Source organism: Gallus gallus, chromosome 3, assembly GCF_016699485.2.
Source record: "Gallus gallus isolate bGalGal1 chromosome 3, bGalGal1.mat.broiler.GRCg7b, whole genome shotgun sequence".
Taxonomy (NCBI): domain Eukaryota; kingdom Metazoa; phylum Chordata; class Aves; order Galliformes; family Phasianidae; genus Gallus; species Gallus gallus.
The window spans coordinates 13,184,957-13,204,279 of NC_052534.1; the positions used below are offsets into that span (position 1 = coordinate 13,184,957).

Sequence of the window (19,323 nt, forward strand, 5' to 3'; positions counted from 1 at the left end):
TACCCAGCAAAGCAGCATCAAAGAATTCAGCTTCTCCTCTTCTCCTAGTTTTTTCCCCACATAGAATGAAATTGCACAGGAGGTCAAATAGATTATCGTAATAGTTTCTTCTGGCCTTGAACCTATGAAGCTGAAGAGTGAATCACAAGATATCAGCCACTACTGAAGGCAAGATAGCAGGCAGCACAGCTCAGTGATGGGGTGTGATATGGCAGAGTAAATCTGATGTTCTTACGCTGTGCAAAGCTGGGAAACTGACATTTTGCCTTCTTTGTTGCCCCTTTGGGACACTGAGAGAGATGCAGGTTATTATAATAATAAGCACAGTCCACTCTCAATGCAGCCTAAGTATATTGCCTCTTAGGGGAGTGAGTGCATGAAGGATTGAGAAACACTAGTTATTTTCAAACTGGATTAAGTCTTTCAAAAGCTAATAGGTTTTCAATGAGCTGTGGTGCTGCTGCTGCAGCTGCTCTAATTTGAGAATAAAAGAATGCGGGCTTTGTGCCTAGGGACCTGTTATTGATCCGAGCAGGGAAGATGGGAAGGGAGGGGGTAGAAGAGGGTTATCCTCCTTTCAGCTGGGGTGGGGGCATTCTTTCCAAAGTCTCATTATCTGCTAGTAACAACAAAGCCTAACCCCATGACATGCTGCTCTATACAGGATTGCACTTGTTGAGAACTAAAAGCATTAGAGAAAAAAACCTCCTCTAGCTACCTTGCACAGCTAACTTCATTGAGGGCCCACGAGACTCAACAGATGGGTCTCGGGACACCCTCATTAGGAAACGCGCCCATCCCTTTGCATCTGGTGCCTCACTCTGTGCTGTGCCATGCACTCATTAGCATTGCGGGCTCACAGATTCCTTAGCACGTGCTTCCAATAAATATCGGAAAGAAAGGAGGTGAGGCTTCAGGATGCAAAACGAGGGGTCACTCACTAGGCTGGGAAATCCTTACACACACACACGCACACGAACACTCCCCTGTAATCCCAGAGGAGAGGGGGACAATAAAAGGCAGCCAACCACAGACATGCATTTAAAGGGACAGGTGTGGAACTGCTTCATTTCAAATTGTAGCAGGGGCTCATTAGTTCCCCTCTGCCATAGTAAATAAAAATCATCATTACATATACTGAAACAACAGCAACAAAAAACCTGACACGCAATTCAGGGCAACGTAGAGACTGTGGATCTGCGAGAGTCTGAAGCCCTTTTCAGACACAAAGTGGATGAACACTGGATTAAGCCTTCAAAGAAACTAACTAGTTTTAAGGTCTGGTTCTTTTGGGCCCTCTTTAAGCATGTCCTTCATCGCACTTGGAATGGTCCCTCACTTAGGGTCAAGATCAGGAGCACATGGAAGGGAAAATCATGTTTGAAAACGTGAGATGTGGAGGTAGAAATGTAAAAACTCCCACATACTGCAGAAAGGACAAGGAAAAACCTTCAGTCAGAGAGGCCGAGTGACCGAGCGCCGCATCTTGCTCACACTGTCCATCCAACAAAAAGGTATTTTATCCCCCATCTCTCCATGATGCCCCTAGCATACCCTTATTGCACTCCTTCTCATTCACTCCTATTACCACCGTCCTGCTAGTAGTTGCAGGCACCTTGATCACAGCTGGCTGCTGCCAGAGCAGGACTGAGAGACGCTCAAATGAACTGCTGAAGTTAACATGCACCGTGTTCAAAGTATTGAGTACACCAAAACTCCCAGAGTGCAGAGTCGCACTCCTTTCAGCGTTGCTGTTGCTAACATACAGATGTGTCAAATGCCTCACTGCTTGATCAGTGACAGAAAAGCCACTAACGCACATTCAAGTCACATTTGCGTGCCAGTGGCACTGTCATAACACACAGAGTGGTCAAGACTTTTTAAGTCTTGTGTGTAAAGCACAGACATGAGGAAAGCCTGCTACACTAGGCCCCTTGCCTAGGACCTCGTCTGTCTGTACTGCCAAGGATGCTGTGCTATACATCTTCCAGGGCCTGTGCTTTGTACAAAAATAAGTAGCTGACAGGAAAAAATTCCTTCTGCCTGCTTGCAGGCAATGCCAAGGGACCAGACAAATGCATGCCATCGCGCCACTGCGCATGTGTATACCCCTGCTCTCTGGAGAAATGTTTCTCTTATACATTAGCAGGGCCATTCCCACCCACCCAGCTTTGAGATCTAACTCACTGACCACTCAAGCACATCCCTAAATGAAAGCTTTCTGTTCCTTGACCCAGGAACGTCTATATTTTGAACTGAATCTGGATTTTAGTAATCCTAAGTCTTCTAAATTCTTCTTCGTGCCAAATGAAGTGACTCCGCTTACATCCCCCAGTGCAGGACTAACCCAAGGCCCAGAATATCAGATCAGCCATGGGATAACAGAAAGCAAGGGCAAGAAATCCTATACTGCTCAGCCCCATTTAAATTTACTAACTGCAATCCCCTTGTTTTGAGTTATTTCCTTGGCTAAAATGACACCCTTGCACTCTTCACTACTGCACCTTTAAGATAATGTGGGATTGATAACATTTGAACAAATACGGTCATATGCATTGAAGAGAGAAAACAATCTACATGAAGGGGAAACTTCCAATATTTTGATACTTTCATCACAGGAAAATGAAACTTGTTCTGTCCCGAGGACTTAATACAATTAGCTAAAAGAAGCATCCTTGCAGAGAGCTGTGTGGAAAACCCTGCCAGCGACTTGGAGCTGTCATACAGGTATCAGTTGCTCAGCCCAGGTTTCAGCATAGACATTTCTACAGCTGACAGGAATAGCTGAGGCTGCAGCTTATCAAAAGAAAGTGTCATCTTGCCTGTGACAGACATGCCATTACTGTTCAGTGTCAGTCTTTGCACCTACTGGAAGCTACTCCAGCTTGATAAGCTGCCCCCCTGCTCGCACCTACAGCTGTAGTCAGAGCTCTCTGTGTGTTCAGAAAGCAGGGATTTGAGATCAGACGCCTGGTGTGTAGGAATCCCACACACTGGGGAGGTAACAGGATGACAAAGAAATTGGGATCGCCAGCTAAGGCAGAGCCATCTGATCCTCAAAGGGTTAACAGGGAAACAACCAGAAAACAGAAAATGTAATATGCATATAAATAAAGAAAACTGGAAGAGAAACAGTATTGCTCTCTGGAATGGAGTAAGGTCTCAATTTTAAGCTGTGACAGAAAGCAATAATGTTATGGATTCAGTTAATTACAGCTGGATAAAACTTTAAAGCTCAACAATAGATGCAAGTTTTGGCTCTACAACTTTTAACTCTGTCAGGGACTTTACTGGTTCTCACCACAGCTATTTCTGAGCACCTCACAGTCTTTATTCTTTTCTTACTCTCAGAGAAACCTCTGAATTCAATGTTGAGCTTTCAGTTCCAGGGACATGAGGTACAGAAAAACTAAGATGGGAGTTTCAAAGCCACAAACAGCACGTGCACAGTTACAGAACAGGGCTCTGAAAATGTAATTCTCTTGAGCAACGTACCCCAGGGAAGCAGGAAAGTGCGTGCCTGCAGCAGCAAACTGGAGTCGGGCCTCCATTCTTCTCCAAAACCTTTTAGCACATTTGAAAAACATGCCTAGAGACACAGCTTTAAGAATTTGCCTGACTCGGGAGGTCTGAAGCCTTTATGGAAGCAGGCTTGCACTGCTCAGTGTCTGGTAAGCTACTCTCTCCTACCCGAGCTTCTGCCTCTTGTTCAACTTTCTCAACACAGGTAGGTTTCTCTCCCAGTCCATTTGTGAAATACTCTTAACATGGGGCGTGGCCTCCCCACTAAATGCTTTCTAATTAGTTTCTAAACATTACATGATTATGGAAGTGCAATTCCCATTCCGCTCAGGTGATGAAAACCTTTACAGGAGTTCAGTCTCACTTAGTAATTAGAGAAATTAGCTTTCCAAGTTTAGATCACTCAACTGCGCAAATGTGTTCATCTGGTGGAATGTGTTGCTCTGAAATGTGTGTCAGCCAAGCAGCACGGTACGGCCCCTATCTCTGCCTCCGTGACACTCACCCAAGGGGGGAGGTCAGTTGCAGTACAGCAAGAGGAAAATGAAGTGTTGTGGGTATATTATAGGAAAACCCTTATCTAAAAGCTCACTCATCCATGATTAACTGCACTGATACGGTTTTCTCCTTGCAAAAGGGACGCTTAACTCCTAGATAAAGGATTAGCCAAGTGGATGACATTGTCCCTCTTTCACTCAGTCTGCCCATAATTATATCTGAAACTGTGATGAACAAGTTTAGCCAGTGGCTCATACAGAAAAGCAGAAAGTAACTTAAAAAAATACCTTGTACTAAAAAAAAAAAAAAAAAAAAAAAATCTGTGGAGAAACAAAGGGCTCCTCTAGCTTCTTCATTTGCTTTGGAATGAGGTCATCAAGCTTTAGGAATTCTTTATGACTGCAGATTCCAGTGGTAGCTCCTTCTACAGGTTTACTGAAGGTTGGTAAAGATCGGACCCTCACCATTATGCAGCCACCTTGGTCTGCATTTCAGTAGTTAACGGTTCAGTCACTGACCTGAAAACGAGATGGATCAGGTCCCCAAATGAGGAATTTTCAGGGGCGTCGTTCCAAACTCACCTTCGGGTATCGCAAATCTAAGGAAATCCTGTGGGATTGTTCACAGCCGTGATTTAATGACTCACAGTGCTTTAAAAGGAAATTACAACTTTCCTAACACAAAGCACTGACTTCAGGACACCTGACCCTTGTAGGCCAGGCGCTCCCTCTAAAGGCTGTGATCCTCGTCCCATTGAAGTGCTGGGCACTCTCCCAGTGGCTCCGATGAAGCAGGATCTAACTGCATTAGGAAACTGATTCAGGCCTAAAGCAAAGTACTCTCTGTAACACTGGACCTCGGCACACAAGATGTTTGTAACGGCTTCTAATGTGGATGTAATATAATTATGTTAGAATAGGAAAATTAACAGGAAGTAACTTTACGCAATGTAAAAAAGTAGAGCCAGAAACTGAGAAGTTCTTCACTGGCCTCACAGGAAGATATTTTGGCTCTGCACCTTGTGTGACATGCACATGTGTAAGAATGGCATTACACCAGGAATTTCAAATGCATCGGTCTCAGGCTACTCAAAGCAACCACAATTCAGGTCCCAGCTGCACATGTAGTGATTTGTACACTGCTGTATGCACAGTGGAACGGGCACCTGAAAAGAGATCCTCAAGTGGCATAACACTGCACACTCAGTTGACTTTCAGTACTGCTCTGCAGAGGCTAACGGCCCTAAGAGTTCAGTGAAGAAAAGCTGGAGCTTTTGAAATTTGGGCCTCAGTAAGTTAAGGAGATTTTGCTATTGACTTCTGTGAGGTCACCATGTCTTCTAGAGCTGCAAGACAGGGCTAGTAATACACTTCTACGCTACTCTCTCTTTGCCTTGGCTTACCTATCAGTAATACTTTGCTTCTCAAGACATTGGGAGGCTTACTTCGTAAGTGCTTGCAAAGCATTTAAAGTTGTTGGACAAGTAATTCTGTTTAAGGACAGCTTCACTGCTGAGTCACAAGCACTGTGGGAACCAGAGCTTTGGGTTTCCTAAGCACTGGAGTCAAACAGGTGGAGTAACCTTTCACAGAAAGGCCAACTCCAGACCTACCCTAGAGGTACGCAGCCTACTGGCAGGCAGCTGAGTATTTAAAGGCCCAGAGGAGCAGCCATGTGGCACTTGTAAATAAGTAGCATTCAGACTGGCTGTGGAAGCTAAGAAGCCATTCAAAAAGGAAGAGAGAAGCCGGTTCTTGTCTCACCAAACTGCAGCCATGTTGCGGAGAAGATGTAAGGAGGGTTTACCAGCCTAGGGAAAGGTAATAATGACTCTGAGTAAGGAACAACTGATGCTATTACAGCTTCTGGGCTGAAAAAGGAGTGAGGAGTACTAAGCAACGCTGCATTTCCCAGGTGTACCCAAACTGCTGGTGTGGAACCTACGCTCTGAGCTCACAGACAAAGGACCTGTAGGTGCGTGGCTGAAGTGTGAGCGTGGCTCTGGAGTCAGGGCACTGCCAGCACAGACCTCGCCCAACCCAGGACAGGCACACACTGCCCTTTTGCCATAGGAAATGAAAACAAAGGAGGTACACTTAGGTCCAAAGTGTTCTTTTCCTCTCTTGCACTGTCTCTGGTGTATAAAACAGACACTCACACGTTACCGTGTTACGTCAGGATGGGATCAGAGGACACAGGAACCGCTGCTGTGGGTCAGACCGGGCAGTGCGCTGGCGGGTTGGTGTCTGCAGCCGCAGGGCGAGGGGCGGCGGCCCAGGGACAGCCCTCAGCGCTCACCCCGCTCTGGACGGGGGCTCGGGGAACTTCCCGACCGAGGGATACCCTGAAGTTCCCGTTCGTGTGCTCCGTGCCCTCTGTGGGGCTCTTCTTCGGGGAGCGCGCCTGCATGCTTTTTTGCTACGGGGCAAACCAAAATCCCGCGGCGGGGAGTCCCACAGAGCCCGCCGCCGGCAGCACGAGGCGACGAAGCCCGGCGCTCCCACACGAGCCGGCAGCGGGCGGGCCGCGGGGAGCGGGCCGGGCCGTTTTCCCACTCGCGATCCGCGGGAGATACCGGCCGGCTGACCGGGAGGGACGACGCGGCACAGTGAGGAGAGCGACCGCCGCGAGCGGAGGATCGCGCCTCCGCGAGGGCGCGGCGGGCAGTTCCTTCAGGTGGGCCGGCCGGCACCTGCGGGCGGGAGGACGGACGTTTTCCCGCCGGCCGGACGGCGGGCCGCCGGCCTCGGGGCGGGAGGGACCCACCGCCCTCCACGCCTCCCTCCGGAGGAGCGGCCGTCGGCTCTCCGCCTCCTCGCCCCGCCGGTACCTGCCTTCCCTCCTCCTGCCCCCCTCATGCATATGGATGGGCGCATGCGCGCGCGGGCGGCCTCCCCGCCTGCCGCCGTGGGCTAGATGAAGGCGAGCGGCGGCGGCGCTGCCAGACGGGCGGCGGGCGGTGCGTGCGCTGCATGTGCGTGTGTGTATGTGTGTATGTGTGCGTGGTGTGTGTGCGTGTGTGTCCCGGGGGGCGCCTCCGCCGCGCGCTGCCCGGCGACCTGAAAGCAATAAAAGGATCGGGATAATAATCGCGATAATAAAATAAAAGAGAAAAGAAAAGGCGGACGACAAAAAGAAAGGAGAAAAAAAAAAAAAAAGAAAGAGGGAGGCGAGAGAATAAGGAGAATAAAAGGAGGCCGGGCTGCTTTGCATTGAAGACCGGGGCGCTATTGAAAGCGCCTGAAAAGCGGCGTTGTTCGGCGCGGGCGCGGCGCGGTATATAGAGCGGGGCGGCGGCAGCGGCGGCGGCAGCGGCGTCTCCTCCTCCTTCTCCCTCCGGCCCTCCCCGGCGCGTCCCGGAGCGAGCGGCGGCGGCGGCCTGCAGGCGGGCAGCGCGGCGGCGGCGGCGGCATGCGTGCGGCCCGGCGGGCGGCGGCGCGCTCCCTCGTCCTCTTCCTGGCCCTGCTGGGGCTGCGGGCTCAGGTACGTGCGGGGGGCGGGAGCGGTTCCCGCGGCGTTTGCTGGAGGGGGTCCCGGAGCCGCGGAGGCTGCGGGGCGGCTCGGCGGGAGCGCGGGCGGCGGTGCCGGCTGTCCTGCGGGGAGGGCAGCGGTCCGTGAGGCGAGGCGAGGATCCAAGTGCCGTTAGTGCGCATCGCTTATTTTCGGGATTACTTCTCCCCCCCCCCCTTTTTTTTTTTTTTTTTAATTTGCGTACGTGGGTTTTTGTTTGTTGGTTTTGTTGTTTTTTTTTCTTTCTTACATCGTGGCTGAGCGCGGGGCTGCTCGTCCCGTCTCGTCCCGTCCCGTCCGCCGCCCCTCCGAGCTGCAGCGGCCGCTCTGCTGCCGGCGCCGCGCTCCCGCTTCGGCTCCGTTCCGTTCCTGAAGGGCTGAGAAGCCTCGCGGAAGCCTTTTAGATTCGGGGCTTCATGTTCTTTTTCAGCATCCGTGCTGCTGGGATGATTTACGAGCCTTTCTCGTGGGTGTCTGCTAGGAAAAAGCTTGAAGCAATTGCTTTTTCCCCCCCTTAACGCTGCGTGCGTGCCTCTCAAAAGCAAGCTGGCTTTAAGATGACTTTCCCCTGCCTGCAGAGCTGCCGCAGGTTGTGTTTGGGGTGAAAGGTGAGGTAACCGTGTCTTTCGTTTCTTGTTCTTTTTCTTCTTCTTCTCTCTCGGGACGAGCAGGTGGCGTCAGCATCGGGACAGTTCGAGCTGGAGATCTTATCCGTGCAGAATGTGAACGGCGTGCTGCAGAACGGGAACTGCTGCGACGGCACTCGAAACCCCGGAGATAAAAAGTGCACCAGAGATGAGTGTGACACCTACTTTAAAGTTTGCCTGAAGGAGTACCAGTCGCGGGTCACTGCTGGCGGCCCTTGCAGCTTCGGATCCAAATCCACCCCTGTCATCGGCGGGAATACCTTCAATTTAAAGTACAGCCGGAATAATGAAAAGAACCGGATTGTTATCCCTTTCAGCTTCGCCTGGCCGGTGAGTGCGCAGCCCGCTCTGCGCTGTCGGGTGGTGCCGTTAGAGCTCGGCTCGCTACGGCCGTCTCCGGCTTCTGGTGCGGGGACGGGGCGCTGGGCTGGGCTGGGGAGGGAGCGGAGCGGAGCGGGCGCCTTGGCGGGGGAGCCGCGGCTCCGCCGGGCAGACACGAGTGAAACGCGGTGGTGTTTTTGTTTGCGTTCCCTGGGGCTCACAATGCGCAGCCTGTTCGATTTGAAAGTCAGATGTGCAGCGAGGGGGATCTAAATGGGTCAGGGAAGCAAACCCAGTATCTCTGCGCTTTACAGCATGAATAAGCCTCTTGAGAATTAGAAGGTCAGAAGTTCATATTTTTTTCCTTTTTTTCCAAAGCAGCGAAGCCTTGGGCTTAAGCCAAAGGAGCGGTGGGTTAGGGGCTGTGGAGGGATCCCGTGTGAAAAGTGTGTGTCATAGCTGGCCTCCTTCCCTGGAGCGTGTTTGGGAAGGCTTCCTGCTTCCCCCAGGGGGAAATCTCACTGTGCTGCTTGGTGTTGATGGGAGCTGCTGTTGCTGCTCTGGGTGAGCTGGTTGCCAGCTTCCCTGGGAAGCTTGTTGTGTTTTGAGGTATGCGTGGGCTCTGGAGCCTAAGACAGAAAAGCCTGGCCATAGCTTTGGTCCATCTCACCCTCTCCTACCCACGGTGCACCTTTTCTGGCACGTTGGCTCTGTGATCCATAGGTTCCCAGTTTGACTCCCCAGTTTGCAAAACTTTGTGGGGCCTTTTGCCAGGCACTTTCCCACTGTTGTCCATTTCAGTAAACAGTGGTCAGCCTTGTGGGACGATAGTGGGGGTGACCTCTTCGTTAGTTGAAATCTGCCTCATTGGTGGTCACGTGCAGAATGCTGGCTTGCCTGTCAGAGTTTCTTGTTGCTTCTGGAGAGCTGAAGGGGAGTGAAGCCTTGATGTGGTTAGCCCTGCAGAGGAGTCCTGTACTTGTTGCACAGACCCTAAGGGCCATCCTTCCAAAACAAGAATCACATGGGATAGTTACCCATTCATGCAGTAGGGTTTGGGGGTATGTAAGACTGCCGGTGCCATGGCCCTCAGTACCACGAGGTGCACTGCTCTGTGCCCAGCAGTGTTGCCAACACACAAGCAAAAACTGAGGATGACCAATGTGGGGGGCTTTTGTGCACACGTGGCAGTCTGCCTTTTGGGGTGGCTCTCTCAGACGCTATGGTATATTAGCTGAAAACTCCCAAATTGATGTTCCTAAAACTTGTATTTAAAGATCACCTAGGAAACGAAACTGTTTTTCCCCCTCCCCTTCTCCAAAGGTGCTGAGCACACACTTTCCCAGTGACTGCCTTGGGATATGTTGATGCTCAGCAGTTTTGAATATCCAGTCATCCTAACCTAGATGCCTACAGTCATTTTTGCAGGGGGTGGACGGCTCTTGCGTGCAAGCAGGGGAGGAGCGAATCTTGTTTCCTATCCTATGTCACTGTATCATTGCTGGAGAGGTGGAAGCATTTGTAGTTTTTTGGCACTCTTCAGAGCTTGGCCCTTCCTAGTCAGATAAGGCCTGGTTGCTGTGAGGGCGTGGACTTTTTTTTTGGGGGGGGGGGAAGCCCGCCCCGAAAACATTCCTCCCTCCAGTTGTAGTGCAGACACCCACTTTGTTAGTCCTGTGGCCAAGTGCTGTAGGCAGCTGTGTGTTCTTGAAGCGTCCTGTGCTGCCTCCTACCTGCCTTCTCCGTCAGTTGTGACTTCTGGAGCAGCAAAGGCTGGAGAGGCAGAAGGACGAAATCAAGCCTGCGTTTTTATGGAGATAATATTACAAAGTACAATAGTGGAGTTAACAAAAGCATTCTCTGTTGGAAGTACAGGTCCTTTCTTTCTTCCTCTTTTTTTTTTTTTTTCCCTAACATGAATGAGATAAAGCTGTTATCAAATATGCCATCAAAGGGAGAAAGGGTTTTGTAAAAATCTGAGGTATTTGAAGCTCTGCCAATGGCTGTGATGCTCGTACTGCAGGGCCTTTTTTGGGTATTTTTTTTTTCTGTTGATTTGTTTTAGAAAAGTTGGGGTCATCTCCCCCTATCCCAGTCATTTAAATGCCTTGGATCTGAAGAGATGTGTATACAGAAAAGATGTGAAAACCGAATACTCCCCTTCTGACACCCTTCTCTCCTTAGGATCAGTAGGAAGGGAAATCAGCAGTGTAGTAGGAGGACCTGGGGCTTCTGGGGACCACGGAAGAAGTTTCTTGTCTGCTTCTTTAGTGAAAGAAATTTCTCTGTTGTCCGGCTGAATGTAACTGAGTACTGGAATTGTAGAGCAGCGGTAAAACTCCAGTGCAGCCTGCAAAATGTGTAAAGCTCATCAACTTCTGACAACTCTGTTTCCTACAACTGGAAATTTTTGGAATAAATGCTTGCTTTTTTTTTTTCCATGCGAAAATATCATTTTTGAGATTGTGATGACTGTTCTCAATTATCAAGCCCGCATCCCAGCTTTAACTTCACAGGACACGGCTTTTGGGTTAGCCATTGTGACTTCTAAATAGGACTGGAACAAAAGAATATCTAATGTGACAAAGCACTCGTTTGTACTAAAATTGTGTACAGAAATCATTTTTAAGTAGTTCTGAAAGCTCTGAAGATAAACTAGTAAACTTAATGAGCCAACTCAAATCTGAAATTTCAGCACTTAAAACGACTTCTTTAGATGGGTAAGCACTGTTGATTAATCAAAGCGTGAGACCAGCTTCAGACTTACTAATGTGGGTAACCACCAGAGTTTACCATTAATTTTCAATTGGGTATATTCAAAGAAACTGGAGCTCAACTGAAATGTTAATTGTATTGCTCTTGGAAATTTGTGCTTGTCTCTGTGTATGTGTTATGTTCTGCTGTCCAAGGGAGGTTTTTCTGGGATGTTGCAGGTTGAATCAGTAACATTCAGAACTCTTGTTGCCTTCATGACTTGAAAAAAGCAACAAGAAAATGAGTGTGTGTGGGGGGGGGGGGGAGGATGGGGGCAAACCCAAAGCACTTCTTCCCAGTCAAGCTGCCCCTCTGGCCTTTTGTCAAAGATAGATATGTTGTGTTAGAGGTTTTGAACAAAGAAAATAGTGTGTGATGTGAAGGTACTGTTAGATTTGGCTTATAGTTGTAATGTAGATTTGAAGCCTTGGAGTCTTATTACAAACTCACGCAGTTAGCTGTTGTCAGTTTTGATATGTATCCTTGTGAGTAATGGCTGGGGAGATGGTGGGCCATAAATTCATTTAAGTGATTGGAGGTTTGACAAAGTTGCTAGGGAACGGGGCAGCAGACCTGCAGAAAGAAACACACTAGAGTGCATCCAGAAAGCCAGCCCTGCAGTAGCTTGCAGTTCTACACTAATTTGCAACGATAATAATATTTTTAAAATATATGCACACAGCTAGGCTTTATTCATACATTCCTTTAGAGATTGATTGATTTTCTTGACGGGCAGGCTTGGCTTATGAAGCCACATAGAAAAGTATGGAACAAAAGAATTTCCATGTTCCACTTGTCAAAGTCAGTCTCAACAAGTTTTGCTTGGTAGACACAAGCTCTTCTCTGGCATAAATCAAATCTCTTGCCTTTCTTAAGGAATCAAATGGCATTCATAGTCTGATGCGTGCTGTACCTTGAGGGAGCCTCACATGGATTAACAAAGCAAAGCTTAGCAGTAAACTCTGCTTTTATGTGAAGAGAGGTTTTTTGCAGATTTGATGAGGCTGTGAGTAAGAAGCAGGTCAAAGTTGGCAGTTCCTTTGGTATGCACAGCTCTAATTTCAAACAGCTTGTTTATCCTGAAATTATGATCCTTGTAATTATTTAATACTGGGGCCAATTGCACCAACCCACCAGCAAACTACTGAGGGTGGAAAAAACCCTCCAGCATCTAAATAGCTTCAGTGTAAGATATGATGGAAAAAGTGTTTTGAATGTCTTACTTCCATCTTTAAAAAATAAAATATTTGGCCTTTCCCTTTTTCTTTCTTTCTTTTTTTTTTTTAATGGTAAATCTTACTGTTTCTGGTTCCTGGAGACGTAAAAGATGTCCTCTGGGTAGGCACTGCTTTTTCTGGCTACAAAGAGGGAATGAAAGAGCTTTAGTGTTGTGTTCTAGTTCTTAAGATTCATGATTTCCTCTTTCCCCATTGTCTTGACACGAGGGGCTTCCAAAATACTTATCTGTGCCTCATTAATTAATGCAGTGGCCTTTTGAGAGAAAAGCATCACATCATTCAACTGCTTTTGCTATCGTCGTTTTAGTTTCGTCTTTGTTTTTGTTTGCTTTGTTGTATGTGTTGAGTTTTTCTATTTTTTATATAATTTTAAACCATTAGGTAACAATCCTACAACTAGAGTTTGATTTTGTTCTGTGTTGTGGGTTTTTTTTCCTCCCTCCAGTTAAGTTTTGAAAACCTGCAGTAGCACATGCTCAGTATTGTTTAACTTCTTCTTAAAGGCTGTCTGATAAATCATCTTGGAGCAGGGGCAGATCAGAAGAAAGTTTTATAACCAAATGCATATCAATCAAGTAATACTTGCACCCCATCATTTGTTCTTCACTAATGAGAATAAATCTGCAGCACTTAAAGTGCAGTGTTCTGCCTAGGATGACTAGCCAAGATGGAGCTGGGAGTATTAACTGACATCTGAAGCGTAATTACCATCCGTGAAGCTGAGTTTTTTCCCCAGGACTGCAGAGAAGCAACGCAGCTACTTGGGGGTTTTGGACTTGTTACATGTTCTTAAGAGTTATTTATGTTCCAGTCAGTTCAGGAGTTCATCTTCCTGGTAAATCCATTTGATTATATTACCATAATATGCCTAAAAATAAATCCTGCCTGCTTCCAGGGCTTTTGTTCTTGTGATACGTAATGAAGGCCCGCTCCAGTTTAGTTTCGGTGGCAGCTGGATTGGGCCTCATGTTGAAGCTTATTCCTAAACTTTCTCAGACTGCACACACATCCAGCGCTGTTGGCTTGTTTATGCAGCTGGAAGTCTGCATGTCTAAAAACGAATTGCATAAAATTGATGCTTTATGCGTAAAATTCTCATTGGGGAAACTTACCGCTTCGTTGTGGAATGAAGGCCTTGGTAGAAGTAAAGTAGTTGGGAAGCTGGTAAAGTTGGGCCTCAGCTCATTGTGTGAGATGTTATGCAGCTTGAGAGGCTTGCGTTCTCATTCATGGCATTTATTCCAGCTTCAGTTCCTACTTCAGTACCTCCAACGCCCTGCAAAAACCTCAAGCTACCCTTCTTAAAAGCATGTCTATATAGATAAAATAAAGACAAGATGGCCTTTGAAAAATCAGACTAAACTTAGCATTTCTGCTGATGGACAGAAGCTTCATATGTTACTTAATTCAGTTCTAATATTAATTTTAAATATGAGCCATATGCATCTTAAATGGGGAAAGATGTGAAAATTAGAAGTTGTTACTATCTTTACTTATTTCTCTGGAGCTCATGGCTCTGTGGTCACTCTTCTACAGCATAAATTATGCTCATTATTGTTGTAGTATTCAGAAGAAGCTGTAAAATGTGGATAGAAGTGGTTAAAGTGGTTTGTAAGTAGTCAAACATCCCGAGTCCTTTACCAGCTCAACCCAGTTCTTATGCACTTAGGTAAATAAGTAGAAAGGCTTCTTGTTCAGGCTTGCTCTATGTGAACCTGACTGTTTTGCTTGGCTGGCTACTAGGTATTCTCTCTATTAACCTTGCCACCCTTTTGTAACTGGTGCATTTAATTATCAGTGGGATGCTTTAAACAGGTAGGGGGACTGATAAGAGCAGGTAGTCTGCTTGTTGAGGGAGGTCAAAAGCAACTGTTGACATCTTGGCCTCCCTACTAGCCTTTAACAAGTGGGGCTCCGTGAGAAAGTCACCCTGTAACCAGATAAGGTGCTGATTAAAATGCTGTTGTTGTGTGATGCACCTCAGTAGCTGCAGTCTCCTAAAATCATTAGTTTAAAAGGAAAGATTTTATATAACATCATACAATGTAAATATATATGTATTTTAAGGAGAGCAGTGGGAGGGATGGATCCCGAAGTCACCCCCCTCTAACCCAGTACATTGTTTCATTAATGCGTGCTAGTTTTATGATTGGAATACATTGTAGCCTGGCCACCCAGACAGCGACATCGACTGCTAATATTAACCGAGAACAATGGTGTGGCCATACTGACTGTGGGGAGGATTACAGAACATAATGGGGCCTATCCAAAAATAATGCTAATACAGGACAAGCAACAGGAAGCAGCGGTAGACTCAGCATTGCTCAGCTCCCAGACAAACCATGGACTTACTTCACACAATGGCAACTTCAGCACATTATGTATTCACAGGACACTCATTATTCCAGCAAGTTTGACAGTTCAGAGACCAGGCTGATTTACTGGATGCTTAAGCACATGCATAGTTTGGATAGTGGTACTTTGTGTCCATCGCTTGGTAGGAAGGAGAAGCTGTGTCACAGAGATGGTCTTCAGTTACTGGCTTGGCTTATGCCAAACTTGAATGGTGGGTGAGAGTCATTCCTGTAAGTTGCCAGTGAATTAAATTTGTTTCTGTATATTCTTTCAATGGCACTGAAGTGTTCACCAGCACTAACAGCAATGGAGGAACTGCTCAAAATGAAGAGCGAAAGAACATCTTGCTTGCATTTTCACCTGGGCATGTTGTGATGAGACCTGCCTGTTTGAGGTTCAGCCTAGCATTTAGTCAGGGACTCTGATGCATAAGATCACTACAGCTTGCTTTGCCTATATATGCAGGGTAAAGAGACTAACAACTTATGGGTTGTTGCCTTAGCCTTATGTAGACTGGCCCACAGAATTGCTTCCTGATTGTCTTCAAGAAAGAATCAAGAGAATTTTTTCCCTTTTTTCCTCCAAATATGTAATTTCTCTGGATGAGGAACCAGTTGTCTTCAGCTCCTGTGGAGGAGCACTCTGTTGTCAGGGTTCAGTGGCTGACTGTGATATGACGTGGTGACATGTCTGTGTGGCGTCATCGTGACCTGCCATGTGGCAGCGGGAGCACGCAAGTGAGAGGCCTGCTGACTTTTAGGGGAAGTGGTTTTGTGACTAGCCTTAAATGTGCTCAGAGGTCCCCTCCTTCCTGGCTTTTGGGCGCTCTGAACTACTATGTTTCTCCATTCTTTGTCTCATCCCCTTCTAGCTGAAGGGCAGAGAGACTGCAGCAGCTCCCTGAATGTACTGTGCCCCCTGTGATAGTGTGCCCAGCTCCTAGCCTTCTTCCTAGTGGTGCAGGTGGAGACTGAGGACTGTTCTGAGATGAATCTTCACAGCTGTGCCTGACTGGGAGTACACGAGGAGAACATGGCTGAGCTTAACCTGCTCTCCTTGTTCGGCAGAGGGGAGGAGCAGGCACAACATTAAGAATGCAAACTTCCCACTGCATTTGTCTAGTCATGGTTTCACATGCTCAGCAAAGCTCTTGCATGGTTTAACCACAAGGATAGAAGGGAAAGAAGTTTGACAAGTTGCAGCCTCTTTCAAAAGGAGGCTGTCCTTTCGCTAATAAGCCTGATGTTTCGGTCTTCCTCTTTCACGCTGGATTGCAGAATGTCTTTAGAAGCCAGAGTCCAAAAACACCTCTCTTGGGTGAATAGCTGGATGAAGGGCAGAAGAAATAGTAGAGAAGAGAGCTTTAAACACCAGTTGTTTAGCTGGAGCTGCTAATATTTCATTTAAATAACTAGAAAATACACTGCATTGCTCTTTCAGGCCCTTAAAATGTACTTTCTTTGGATTTCAGAGTCTTCAAAGCTTTCAGTGGGTTGTATTATCAGTGGACTGAGGCTAAGTCATGGTAGCTTGTCACTGAGGAAAGCAACCCTTGCACATGGGTGCTTGCTTTATTTTATTTGGAGCGTGATCTCAACCATTTCCATCCTCTCATAGCTTTACTCATAGGACTTTTGCTTAAATTTGACCGTGCTGCCTTTCAGCCCTCTGGTTGGATCGGACTGTGGATGTTGTGCACACTGTGCTGGCTTGCTGTTCCTTTCCAACTGCCTTTCCTCTCAAGTCAGAATCCCTGCCTTCTGGTCAAGCTCAGTCTTACAGTGGCTAATTGGGTGTGACTCAGAAAGTTCACTGCTGCCTCTTTGCTTAGGACATTGCTTTGATGGAATAAGGTGCACGACGTGGAATTCTTGTGTCTGGATATATATATTTATTCAAAGATGGGCAGAGGTCAGCTGCGGGCATGGGAAAACTTAAACCTCCTCACTGTAAGTAGTCATTCCTGAGATATCTTAATAGTTGATCTATAGAGTGGGGATGATATGCACTTTTAAAATATAACAATGGTTCAGTCTTTGCACAGAACTCTTTTTTTGGGCAGTGGTGGGGAGGCATTGGCTAGACTTATGTGATGGCTGTATTGCTGAGGGGCGCTTACTGCTGTTGCGGGGCTGTGGGTGTCTGTGCTTTTTGTACTGAGCACAAAGTCCTGTCCTTTCTCTGCCCCATGCCGAGAGGGACTGAGCCTAGAGATTAAACTGCCATTCTTGATATCTTCCCTTTTCAGGATAGGGGATTCCTTATTTGAAATATGTCAGATGAGGTGAGAGGGGGCACATAGAAACAAGGTAGTTGCTAGGGTAGGTCTTTTCTCCCTGCATTTTATTTTGACCCAGTTAAGCAGAAGCTCTTTACTCTGTAAACAAAGTCCTGTTGGAAAGTGGTCACGCAGGTATCTAGCAACATTAGTACTTGAAGCCAGGATTCAGCCTTTCCTTTCCTTAAGGGCTAGGCGTGTTGGTAAACAGTCCTGAGAACCAACCCGTAACTGTTGCTATGAGTTTAGACAAAATATCTTCCAAAACAATTATGCAAGGCCGAAAGGAAAACATCCTTAACTTTATTGGAAATAGTGCTAGTTGTCATAATTCATTCTCTCTATCATAACACTTTTTGTCAAGCTTGCAGTAACACGTTGCGCTTCTCAGTGCTTGCAATTAAACCAGTGAGAAAGCATCCATGATAGTGCAGTGTGCATCTCTGAAATGGCTCAGGAGCTCTATTCGAGTTCTGTTTGATTGATTTTTACCTTTGACTTGTGAAAGAACTTCTTCAATATGCTTTCAATAGCGTTCAATGATCGCGTTGTGCTTTTTTGTTTTGTTTCAGAAGTTTCTTCCAAGTTGAGAGACTTGTTCTGGACTAATAACAAATATGTCACTTTCATGAAATATTAACCAAAAATGGTGCGGCCAATGCAGCCTTCCTGTAAAAGTCAGGATGCATGTCTCAGCTTGCCCAGCTTTGCTTACTTTTTGAAGCATTTTCCCACAGTTATCAGTGAACAAAATGGAATCCTAGTCTGCTTTGAATATGAAACATATTTAGGCTATATTCCAAGCTGGTGTCCATCACAAACTGGGTTTTCATTCAGAGGCTGCATGCTGTGTCCAGTCGTGAGAAAACAGTCTGCCTCAGCCCCTTTTGCTTTTTTTCTAACTCCCCCCCTCCCCCCTCAAGGAATTTGAGGTCTGCCTTAAAGCTGCACCTTGTAACAGCTTATTCTCAACTGTATTTTGGTTTCTGGTACAGAAACGGTGTTAAGGGCTGCAGGCCACTACTGAGTGCATATATAATTAAGAAGAAATAAACCTTGCAGTACACAGCTTCTATGGCAAAGCATCAAAGCTCTTCATGGAGAGAGTTTATATTTGTTCTGTTATTGTTCTCACCAGGAAGATGTTACGTTTATTACTTCATTTGTAGTTCTTAATGTATTTATCAAATCGGAGTGTGTTGGGTTTTTTTTCTCATTTTTCTTTGGCTTTTTTTCATTTTGGAGGGTTTTTTTTTTTTTGAATCCTTCTCTAAGTTTGGCTGTGCCTGGCTACATGGCAATTTTGAAAGATACAGCTAAGTTAATAATATCCCAGAGTAGGGAGGGGGAGGGGAATACATCTTAATGGCTCTTGTTCTCAAGTTAGGATCGAAGATAAGGTGGCTCAGATGAAATAGCTGGCATCTGTCCAACCCATGGAGTCACTCTTGATTAGTTTATGCTGATGATTATTATTACTGGAGTGCTAGGGAGCTCATTGGCAGGTTAGTCTGTCTGTAAATGTGACACGGGGTGGATAGTGCGTCTTCCCTTTCCCTGCTCTTCCAAATAGCTCGATTTTTAGCCTTTGTTTTACAATGCTTCTCTCTTAGCCCACCCCCTTCCCACATCCATCAGTTCTTCCCTCAGTTACCTGATACTTGTGGGAGCTGCGATGGCCCTCATGCAGACAAAGCTTTCAAAGGGGGTGCTGAAAAGCAAAGTCCCTAGAGATTGTGCTGTCAAGGCAGAGCACAGTAATCTTAGCAACACTTCTTGCTTTCAGGATGATTGGGGGCAGGGAAATCAAGGCTACTTTTCTCAAAGTGAAATTCTTTTGAAGCAGTTCTTGAGAGAGGTGGTTCTTTTTTTGTTGGGGTTCTTTTATTTTTTATTTATTTATTTATTTTTGTTGCTGCTATGCTAGCTCAGTGTCTTCTCTCTTCAACATGCAGTATGCAATTCCACGCATGCTCAGCTGTGGCTACACCATAGTGTCAAAGGCTGGACTTCCTGGTTAAGTACATAAGATGCATTAATGATGACAAAGATGAGCTATCCAAGGTGAAAGGTCTTCTAAGTCAGACTGGATAAGGTAGCTTATAGGGTTTCAAGAAGATCACATTTGTCTCAAGTATAACCTGTTACCTATTTATGTTTTCCTGGGCACAGACCAGGTATTTTTTGAATCTGAATTGTA

The 19,323-nt window shown here is 46.5% G+C and overlaps 2 protein-coding genes across 3 annotated transcripts in view; both read left to right on the forward strand.

Annotated features, from left to right (window-relative positions):
- Positions 1-6,191: 6,191 nt before the first annotated feature.
- LOC112532057 lies at positions 6,192-7,193 on the forward strand. Its single transcript, XM_025148841.3, has one exon. It carries the CDS (start codon positions 6,200-6,202, stop codon positions 6,938-6,940), a length of 741 nt encoding a protein of 246 aa, XP_025004609.1. The 5' UTR covers positions 6,192-6,199; the 3' UTR covers positions 6,941-7,193.
- The window catches only part of JAG1 (jagged canonical Notch ligand 1), a 36,068-nt gene continuing 23,708 nt past the window's right edge, over positions 6,964-19,323 (forward strand). Inside the window, exons 1-2 of one of the 2 annotated variants that reach the window (XM_415035.8) lie at positions 6,964-7,503; positions 8,202-8,507. In XM_415035.8, the coding sequence (XP_415035.4) occupies positions 7,432-7,503; positions 8,202-8,507 (378 nt within the window). In that variant the 5' untranslated portion in view covers positions 6,964-7,431. Of the gene's footprint in view, positions 7,997-8,201; positions 8,508-19,323 lie in introns of both variants that reach the window. The other variant, XM_046939525.1, reaches the window with a different exon arrangement.